The sequence below is a fragment of the Eucalyptus grandis genome, chromosome 3 (assembly GCF_016545825.1).
Source record: "Eucalyptus grandis isolate ANBG69807.140 chromosome 3, ASM1654582v1, whole genome shotgun sequence".
NCBI classification, from domain to species: Eukaryota; Viridiplantae; Streptophyta; class Magnoliopsida; order Myrtales; family Myrtaceae; genus Eucalyptus; species Eucalyptus grandis.
The window spans coordinates 45,092,766-45,103,278 of NC_052614.1; the positions used below are offsets into that span (position 1 = coordinate 45,092,766).

Consider the following 10,513-nt stretch of genomic DNA (forward strand, 5'->3'; position numbering starts at 1 on the left):
GATTCGACAAACCGGCGCATTCGGTCGTACCCCGTCTGATAATTTGTCGCTAACTTGCTCTTCGGACGGTGTATAACTTTCATTTACGCTCACATTTACGTCACTTGTTTTACCGTGTCGTTTCGAGGATATGCAAGAGAGTGTTGCCTTAAGAGGTCTGTTCTTTAATTATTTAGATATGTCGCCAGAGAAGCATTATATTTTCATGCTTTATTTCCTCTTTTGTATCCGCGGAAAGTTCACGGTAATTTTCGCCAACGCAATGTCACCCCCTCTTATCACATAGAGATTCCCCTCTTCTTCTTCTTCACCCGTCATTCGTACCAGACCCGAAACGACGGAAATCTCCGCCTTTTGCTACGTAAAAATCGCCTTTCTTCTGATGGCGGGGATCAAGTTGGCGCTCGCCCTTTCGTTCGTAATCCTTCTGTCGCTGTCCCGATCTCCCGAGAGCTCTGCTAGTGCTCGGGAGGGTTGCGAGTCCACAGATAGAAAGGGAAAGAGTGGCATCCATGTGAAAAAGATTGGCGGCAGCGGGGGAGGTGGGGGCGGCGGGGGAGGAGGCGGTGGTAAGGGGGAGGCAGGGGGCGGGGGCGACGGCAGCCGAGGGGGAGGAGGCCGTGGTGGACGAGGGGGAAGTAGCGGCGGCGGCAGTCGTAGGCGTGGTGGGGGGGCCGACAGCAGCGGCGATGGTTATGTCTGGCCAGGGGGTGGAGGTAAACCCAACAACAGGACTCGAAGTTCCTCGGCGGCCATCGGATCTGATCCGTCGTGGAATGCCTCCATCGTTTGTTCCTGCCTTCTCCTCAGTGTTCTGTTGGCTTTCGAATCTCTAGTTTGATCTCCATGAAACCAGGAGTTAGGCGGTTGTTGGATTTCCTTCGTGGTTTCCGTAGAACCTTCACCTCTATCTGACCACCATTGTCATGGTTTAGTTACAATAATACTTCATTAAGTTGATCTTCAGCATCCAAAAACCTTGCATAATTTTTTTAACATATGATATATAACGTTGTTCATAATCATGTGGTCTACTTTCAAATTTTTTCTTTCTTTCAAAATATTGTTAAATCAAGTTATATTGAATGCTATATCACGTGATATATTGAGATAGTTCTACACACCTAAACAGACTTCTTTATTTTGAATTCATGTGAAACGATCACCATAGTCAAGATGCTTGAGTGACATATCTTATCGTGCCTGCGTAAGAATTTTTACTTCGCGGGCCAAATGCGGGCCAAACAATTCTCGCATTTCGGTGTTTATAGCCACAGTGCTATGATGAGCCTATGTTTCTCTCCTTATTTAACTTTAACCCAGGTTGATTCTGCAGATTATAAACCTTGCCCATTTAAGAAGAGCCTTATTAGTAAAACAGGCTACGTTTGGTATTTGGGATAAAATTCGAGATGGATATGATTTATCCTATAATGGAAGAGATGTGATAAATGTGGATAGGATTTCTAACGTCCATAATAGGAAAGTTATTTTTCTCGAATAACAAATTTATTAAATTAACAAAATTGAAATTATATAAATAATATTTGAATTCTAATTTAAGAAATTAAAAATTAAAAATATTTTTAATTAATCTTATTTTAATTTATATATTCAACTTTAATTCTATCTTATAATAAACATCCAATCTATAAATTAAATATTTATATTTATTATATATTTAGGTATGTTAGTACAGTTTACTTATTTGATAAAATTTTATTAAGGAATGATAAAAGGGGAAAAAAGAAATAATAAAGAAAATAATATAAAAAAAGAGGAAAAATAAAATAAAAATAAAAATAAAATAAATTAAGGAATAATGTTACGAGAGATTTTCACCACCTCCATTTATGAATATTTAGCTTCATTATAATGATATGCTCTTTATATAAAAAAAATATACATAATATGAAGTTAATATATTTGACTTTAATACTAAGATTCACCAAATAATGGATAGGATATAAAAAAATTCCAAGATTTCAAATTCTATCCTATTCGGTCCTATCCCAATTAGAAATCCGGACGACCAAATGTAGATCACATCATTCACTTCTCCACAGATTACTATAATAGTGGCCAATGCATTGTTAGAGCGATCCCCCATGTGAAGATATCGTTTTCAATGATCCAGATTCAATTCATTATAAGTATCATGTTCATTTAATAAGGAAATCAGGGAGAGGATTTTGGTTTTCAAAAGTAAAGGGAGAGAGGCACCAAGCGGTGAATCAGGGTCGCGTCCACAATCGGCTACGGGGGAATATGATCGGCCACTGCTATGCAGAAATTTATTCCATTACATGAAAATTTAGGATCCGTTTGGTAATGCTTATGTTTGGGGGAATAATTTCCCTTTAGAAAGTTTTTATTTTTATTTTTATTTTCCAGAACAATTTCTTAGTAAAAGAACATGTTTAATAATGATACAAAATTTATATTCTTAGGATGAAAAAAATAAAATAGAAATGCGTTTGGTATGATTTACAATTTTTTTGTAATGTATAATTTCTTTTAATTTGTTTTTTCTTATTCTTCCTTATTGTCACTGCCAACCACCGTCAACTGCCGTCGATTGCCATCGCCATTGCCCGCCATCCGGGATGGTGGGCTGCGATCGGTGGTAGTGGGTAGCATTGGCGACGGTGGTTGGTCAGCAATGGCGTTCAGCCAGCTGATGGGCGGCAATGGGTGATAGTCGGTGATGGTTGGCTTGTAGTAGGTGATAGTAGGGGTGGCGGCCAACAAAGAAGAGGAAAAGAGGAAAAAAAAAGAGAAAATACTTTATTTCTAGAAAATTGTTCCTCTGTCTCTGTTCCAAATCTATTCCCTAGTCATTTTTTTTTTATCTCGGGGAGTAGAAAAATTAATTGTCATTACCAAACGGATTTCTATTCTTTTTTTTATTCTAGAGAACAAAAGACTAAAAATTGGAAGAAACAAAAATATCACTAAACGGAGCCTTATTCATGTAGTTGAATTACCTATAGTTTAATTATGGAAAACATTGTAATTTTGAATCGATAATTTCGATATTATAGTTTATATTAATTACACGTGTTTTAATATTTCCTTTTCATCGCCACATATGCTGTTAAACTAGGCATATAAAGAATACACAATAAATTATATTCGAATATATTATTTGTACTTATTGTCTACAAAGTTAACTATAAGGGTGAGGCACTAGAAAGCACCAACATTCTCTTGGAGCCTTTGTGTTGTATCGGACATTTCGACACATGTCCGAATACTCTCGAACACTCTCGGACACTCTCTAACACTCGGTCAACACGTGTCGAAAATCCGATACTTGGTTAAATTTTTCGACACTTTTCAACATTTGAGTCGGAATTTCGACATGTGAGTTTCCAATACAGGATTCCGATATGCGAGGTCAATTTTAAAAATTTTCAATAAATGAATGGTCAAAATATATATGAGAAAAAAATAAAAACCAATAATAAAAATAACAAATTAAGAAAGAATAAAAACCTAATTTTTTTTTCTATTTTCTTTTGACTCTCACTTTCGTATACACAATTTACCCTCGGTTTTTTTTTTCTTTCAACACGTCCGACATGCAAGTCTAGAATGTGAATTTTTCTTTCTTTCTAAGTTTTATGGATTTATTGAAATGGAGTTTTATTTTATTTTATTTTGGTCGGTCCTATTCTAATCCTATTCTAACACTTACTCTCAGACTTTTGCCTTACTTTCTTGTAAGGTGTGAGAGTTGAAACTTACTCATGAAATGAAATCGTCCCACCCCAAGCCCTTCTGAGAAGATGGAGATTTGAAACCCCCACCTCCCCCTTCCAAGTTAGAAGGGTGGCCACTAGGACGAACCCCCAGTGGTTATTGAAATGGAGTTGAATTTGTCAAATTGAAACAATGAAGGATATTAATAAACGATGAAATAAAATTTATAGTCTAAAATTATTACGGGATTTTATTATTATTTATTTATTTTTGAATTTGAATTAGATTAATTTGTTTGAAATAATCATAAAAATAATAATTTATTATTTGTATATAAAATATGCATAATATACATGTCTCAACGTATAAGAATTCTCTATTTTTTGAGAAACGACGTGTCGGCGTGTTGTTGTGTCGTGTCGTGTCGCATATCCGTGTTGGTGCTACTTAGGTGAGGCGAGCCTACTTATGCCCCTTTCGCGGCAATTTCCCCGCAAACCATTTCTTGGAAAGAAGAAACCGCCCTGTTCTCCAAGTGGAGATTATATAGTCCCACACACCTAAATAAGTTTTGTAGTTGTATGCATATTTAGAAAATCTGACTGATAAGAAATATTATGTCGGCATATCACATGTAATTTCCTCCCACCCCAAGCCGAATATTAGGTTGTACCCCACAAACAACATTCATGGTTATATTTTTGAAAGTAAAGAAAATACCACCAAACGCGTTAAATTATGTTCATTGCGACGTTAATATCCCAATTATTTTTTGTGAGTTGTCAAAATCCCGAACTTATGCTGGTGTGGCAAGTGTACCCTCCCTCTCATTGAAAACCCTAAACTTTATCCAGCATGGCACATATATGTCAATTCTTTTTTTTTTTCGTCACCAATAACCGAAATTTGAACCGGTGTGACAGAGAAGTTCGGACATTGGTGTCACCGTGTGCATAGATTATTGTTGCTAATGGTCAAAAGCTTAATCTAAATTTGGACCATTATAAATGACAGGTCCCCACTGTCGTCTTACATGGATTCCATTAAACTCGACCGTCCCGATTTAGTTTAGTACGCGCATTAGGTAAGACTTTCTCGAGGGGAAGCAATGGTGTTTTTGAGTTCTAATTTATCCTTGTCAACAGCACATACTCACGCGAATCTGTTCGCACGACGACCTCGTTTTACTGTGTCGTTTTAACAATGCCGATGTGGAGGAGGTTATTTTCCGAACCGTATGTTCTTGATATAAATATAAGCAGTGAAGCAGAAGTTTCCTGCATTAATTCCTTGTTTATATCTGCTGAAGATTTACTGTAATGTTCGCCAACACAATATCACCTCTTATCGCTGAGAGATTTCCTTTTGTTTCCTGAAATAGTCACGCGGTCCAACTGATATAATTTGTATCTGATCATCCCTACTTTCCTCCTCCTCTTCTTCTTCTCTGATGGACCTTCGTCTTTAAATATGTTTGCAGCATCACCATCACTCGTATCCGACCAAACGACAGGAATCTCCACCTTTTTTTACTACATAGAAAATCGCCTTTCACGTGAACCAATCGACGGGCACGATTTCCAGGCTTCCATGGCGGGGTTCAAGTTGGGGCTTGCCCTTTCGTTTGTAATTCTTCTGTTGCTGAGCGACGGCGTCTCGTCCGCCTTCCAAACGAGAAAGATTGGAGTCCACGTGAAGAAGTTTAGTGGTGGCGGTCACGCAAGCGGCGGTGGCGGTCATGCAGGAGGCGGGAGTCATGCAGGTGGCGGGGGTTATGTGGGTGGCGGCAGCAGCGGTTACAAGGGTGACGGGGCTCACACGGGCGGTGGCGGCGTCAGCAATGGCGGTCATGTCTGGCCAGGGGGTGGAGCTTTTCCCCACAGAGGGACTCAAAGGTCCTCGGCCATCGGAATTCGCCCATCGTCGCCGCTCGCCTCCGCTGTCTGTTCCTCTCTTCTCCTCGGTCTCCTGTTCTTGCTTCAGCTCTAGTTTGAATGTCATTGAAAGTAGGAGTTTAGGCGGCAGTCGTTGGGCTTCTTTTAGTGGTTTCTGTAGAGTTTTTCTTGATTTTGCTTCGAATACTGCTGAGAGTAGAAAGCCTTCTTTGGCAGGAGTTGATTCTATAAAATCTCTGTTCAAATTTCTGAATAGCCGCATCTAGGGTTTTGCTGAGAAAGCTTGGATGAACAGCTCAATTCCTTTTCGGCACTCCCATATAGAATGTACTCCTTCAGTCCAGTGAGAAATACTTCATGAAGTTGATCTTCACTGTCCAAAAACCATGCATAATAACATATGATCTTACACTTTTTATTTATTTCCGGATGAGCTAACGCATAAGGTCATTCATAATCACATGCTATACTTTCAAAGCTCTTTCTTTCCCCCATATATTCCTATATAAGTTATATCAATGCTATATCACATAGTGTATCGATATAATATTACGCACCTAAATTAGTATCTCGTTTTAAATGTATGTTAAACGATCACTATAATTAAGAAACATGATTCACCGGCGGTGTTACTACTATGTCAATATATACTGTCATGCCTACCCTGAACAATTCTTGGTTTCTATTGCCATGGTGCTATGATGAGCCTTTTTTTTCTCCTTTTCAACTGTCATATATATATATATATAAATTACATGTGTGCATTCATTTATGTAGGGTGAGCGATAAGTACTTGCATACTTATTGATGTAATCGTAATTAATCCTATTCATAGCATGCGCTAAGATGAAGTTGTCCGCACAGAAATCTTGTTTTACCGGGCATTTAATGATGGCAAAATTGATAGACGATGTGGTCTAAGAGATCTGCACATTCATATATTAGCCAGATGGATATAGATATAGATGTATTTATTTGTCCAACCTTGACCCGTATATACCTCGACCCTTGAATTCGTTGAAGTAAACCACTGGGATTCGCTCCAGTGGCCACCTTCCAACATGGAAGGGGGAGGTGAGGGGTTCAAATCCCCACATTCTCAGGGGGATGGGGTGGGGATGCGTAAGTTTTAGGAGTGGGTTTCGACTCCACGCCTAGTTAAAATCCCCACCTCTCGGGGGATGGGGTGGGGACGCGTATTTCATTTCTTAGGGTGGGTTTCGACTCCCATGCCCTGCAAGAGGCATGACAAAAGTCTGAGAGTGAGTGTAGAGTAAGAATAGAGTAAGACTGACAAAAAAAAAAAAAAAAAAATTGTTGAAGTAATCGCGTGAATTCCGAAAGATTTCCTCGCTTATTGATGAGTTCATAATTAGGGTCGAGTCAGATCAGGATCTCCATCAGAGCAGAAATCTAGTTATACAAAGCCTAGTCTCAAGGCTAATCCTTCATATAAAGACTCTCCGTCAGTAGTTCTTGAGGAAGAAAGTTCCTCTCAGCACAGCTCTCACCTGAGGCTACTTTTGCCGAACGGTAAACGCAGTTTCGACCGCCGAATCGGAGGGTCCTGCCCGAATCCCGTGCAAGTTCCACAGCAAGTTCTTCTTCGAGACCCTCCGCCTCTAAATACGGACCATCAAGAATCAATCCAAGTTATTTTGAAAAAAAGAAAAGAAAAGAAAAGAAAATATCGTATGGTCCATAGATCGGTAGGGCAAGCTCGCCTGAACTGTTAATCGTGTTGGCCTCGTAATAGGACCTGCGTGATTAAAGGGTTTGGAAAAATCGAGACCTTGGGGTCGTGAAAGTGCTATTAAGTTAGCTAACGATGCTCGCAAATGAGAAGAGGGAGGAGGAGGAGTAGGAGAAGTAGGATCGTCACCGGGCAACGGCGGCATTTCGTGCTCCATCCACGCGAGACAAGTTGTGCAAAAACAATGTCGACCTGCGGCCGTCGGATCTTGTCCGGCACTCGATTTTGTTATTTGTTCCTCTTTCTTTTCCTTGGCTCGTAGTTCTCAAAATTAGACTGATAAGACCAAAACAAAAATAAAGAAAGAAAAAAAGGGTTAGAGAGTTGGCAGCGGCGTAAGATTTCTTGGCTTTCCATAGTATTCCTGATTTTGTTTGTACTTTGATCATTTGGTTCCCTCTATTTCTTGAAATTCGATTGTGTTTTCTTGCTTCTAAATTTGCAGGGAACAATGGCGTGTTGGAAAAAAGCATTTCATGTGTCGATCACACGATCGATATGAAGTGACCAATCAATCATATTATAGTCACGTGCTAGGTATTTCATTTCATTTTATGTAGTGTCTAAATTTTTGAAATCACTCAATTTGATTGTCATGTCATGTAACCATCAAACATGATATATCTTCTCGACACGTCACGTGGAATATTGATTGATTTCGCTAAGATAAGCAAAACTGGATGTCTCAAGTTTAGGATCTCTACATCTCATAGGACTACATTGATGGATTGTTAAAATGTTTAAGATTAAATTGGTAAAATCGAAAAGTTGAAGACTGAATTAAACTTCGTAGAACAGATCTAGAGCTTTTCAAGGCAATTTTCTAAAGTTTTCAAATATTTAAATTTCTGTGAGAATGAAGAGGAGGGGAAATTTAAAATCATGAGAATCTTGGTAGGGATGTGGTTGGAAATTGATGAGTTATTCAGCAGGCAAATAGGATATGAATTCTTGGCATGAAAATTTGATTCGACATCTGATGGACATTGATAACATAAAAACCAAAATATATCTAACACGAGTTTAAAATGACTTTAAGTTTTTGCAATGTTATTGATCATAGACATGTGAATAACCAACGAAAATAAAATTAGTTAAGAATTGAAGCATGGAGTAGAATATAGTACATGTTTTATACATATATAAATTGTCTAGATTGGGCACGCTTATTTTTTTGGTAAATTTGAAAAGTATGTGAAAGATGGAAATTTTAGTGAAAATCATGTATCACATAGTGTATCATGCATAGAAGTACTAAGTATTTTACCATTAGAGGTTCAAAGTTCGACTTCTCGTGACTCGTGCAATCTAAAAAGTAGTGTGCCGATAACGGTGGTCGGTTTTGAAACGATGTGAACATCTTTTGTGCAAATGTTATAAGAAGTGGAACACTAGTATACTACCGCAACATACCTAAAGAAAGTTTTTGCACACATGAGAGGTATTATGTCAACACATCACATGAAATTTGAAGGACTGCAAACCGAAAATTAGATTATATCCTACAAGAATTTTCTCTAGGAATTAAACACTAGTAATATTTTTCGTTAATTAACTCTATTAGATTGTACTAGTTTTATTTACACACCACATTAATTATATGATATCAAAAACCCTAAATTGTTGTTGACAGCATAGTCAGACGGTTGCTGTTTGACCATAAATGTCGTCCAGAAAAAGAAAATTTCCTCGATAAATATATAAATGTTTTTTTATTTATTTATAAGAATTCTCTCCTATGTTCGTTTCTGCTAAAAAATTCAGTGCTGTGGATTTAACGGTCGAAAGACGAAACTACACCCACATCGGGGATGGGATTGACATAGTGATAAGGGCTTTTCGGTTATTCCAACTTAGAAAAACCGATAATTATGGATCCAACTCCAACTCTGTATTACTCGGATTTAAGCAAAGGGTCATGACATAAGGTTATCCATTCTAGATGGCCAAAATTCTATATCAAGAGAAACAATACCATACACTCCTAAAGAAGTTTCTGCATTGATAAGAGATATTATGTCGACATATCACATCAGATTTCACGAACCACCAGCCGAACATTCGATTTTACCCGCAAGAATTTCCTTTGGGGACTAAACAGTGGAATATTTCTCGTTAATTAATATTGGAAGGTATAAGTTTTAATTACGCACCACATTACTTTTATTAGCCAGTGACTTTTCAAAAGCAATACAGCCCATATGGACAGTGATAGGTAATGGGAATTTTTAAGGGAAACTGTCCAACCGGTCACAAATCTATTGTATGAGTATAAATGGAATTCTATTAATCTCAAACATTTGTGCAAAATCCTAATATCGTCCTTTAGGCAAAATTTCGTCGAGAATCATTGACGTGATTGAAGATGATTGGACCGCCACGTCAACGATTTTGGGAAAAATTGATCAGAAGGATAACATTGACAAAATTTTAAAAAATTAACTAAATTAGTATTTGCATAATAAATTTAGGGCAAATTAGATAATTTTCCTGGAATTTTTGTTACATAGCGTGTGTAGTGAAGCCGATCTTGAATGAACGACTTTGACGACAAAGGTATCTACTTTTTTTCCAATTTGGTCTCTGTTGTGTTGCCATGATGCTATAACGAGCCTATCTACTTCTTCCTGACGTGGTCTGTCGCGTGCCAAATTGAATCCGAACCATTGCAAACGATACCGGAATCCAGTCTCGTATATCCATTGGGTTTGTGCATTACTTTCTCGAGAGAAAGGACTCCTGTGTGTTTTCTCTACATGCTTATTGAGTTCTCATTGGTTTAGTCGGTCACCTGTGCTCGCGAATTTGTTCGCGACAAAACCTGATTTTACACAACGACACGAATGTTCTAGAGGATGTTCTAGAAGAGGTCTGTTCTTGCTACAGTTACGATTCATTATAAGGTCATTCTCCTGTTTCCAAAAGTAGCAATGTGGTTCAACTGAAAATCTACCGCGGCTTCTTTTTCTAAAGAAAATCACCATCAGAATACGAAGATCTCCAGTCCTTTTCCTATCGAAAAATCATCTTCCACCTTGACCTGATCCGCTGTGTTTGCTCTTTCGCTTGTAAGCCTCATGTTGCCGTCTCCTTCTCCAGCTTACGGAAGTACCAAGCCCACAGATAAGTGTCACGGGCCGATCGATCTAGCGTTCCCTTG

At 38.3% G+C, this 10,513-nt stretch overlaps 2 protein-coding genes across 2 annotated transcripts; both read left to right on the forward strand.

Annotated features, from left to right (window-relative positions):
* Nucleotides 1-382: 382 nt before the first annotated feature.
* Nucleotides 383-841, forward strand: LOC104439718 (glycine-rich cell wall structural protein 1.0-like). Its single transcript, XM_010052741.2, has one exon. It carries the CDS (start codon nucleotides 383-385, stop codon nucleotides 839-841), a length of 459 nt encoding a protein of 152 aa, XP_010051043.2.
* Nucleotides 842-5,295: 4,454 nt separating this feature from the next.
* On the forward strand, nucleotides 5,296-5,694 carry LOC104439717 (dormancy-associated protein 2-like). The gene has a single exon (XM_010052740.2). The coding sequence runs from the start codon at nucleotides 5,296-5,298 to the stop codon at nucleotides 5,692-5,694; it is 399 nt and encodes a 132-aa protein (XP_010051042.2).
* The last annotated feature ends 4,819 nt before the right edge of the window (nucleotides 5,695-10,513 follow it).

Excerpts from the sequence above, each read along its gene's own strand:
- LOC104439718 (XM_010052741.2), top strand. The coding sequence starts at position 383 with ATGGCGGGGATCAAGTTGGCGCTCGCCCTTTCGTTCGTAATCCTTCTG.
- LOC104439717 (XM_010052740.2), top strand. The coding sequence starts at position 5,296 with ATGGCGGGGTTCAAGTTGGGGCTTGCCCTTTCGTTTGTAATTCTTCTG.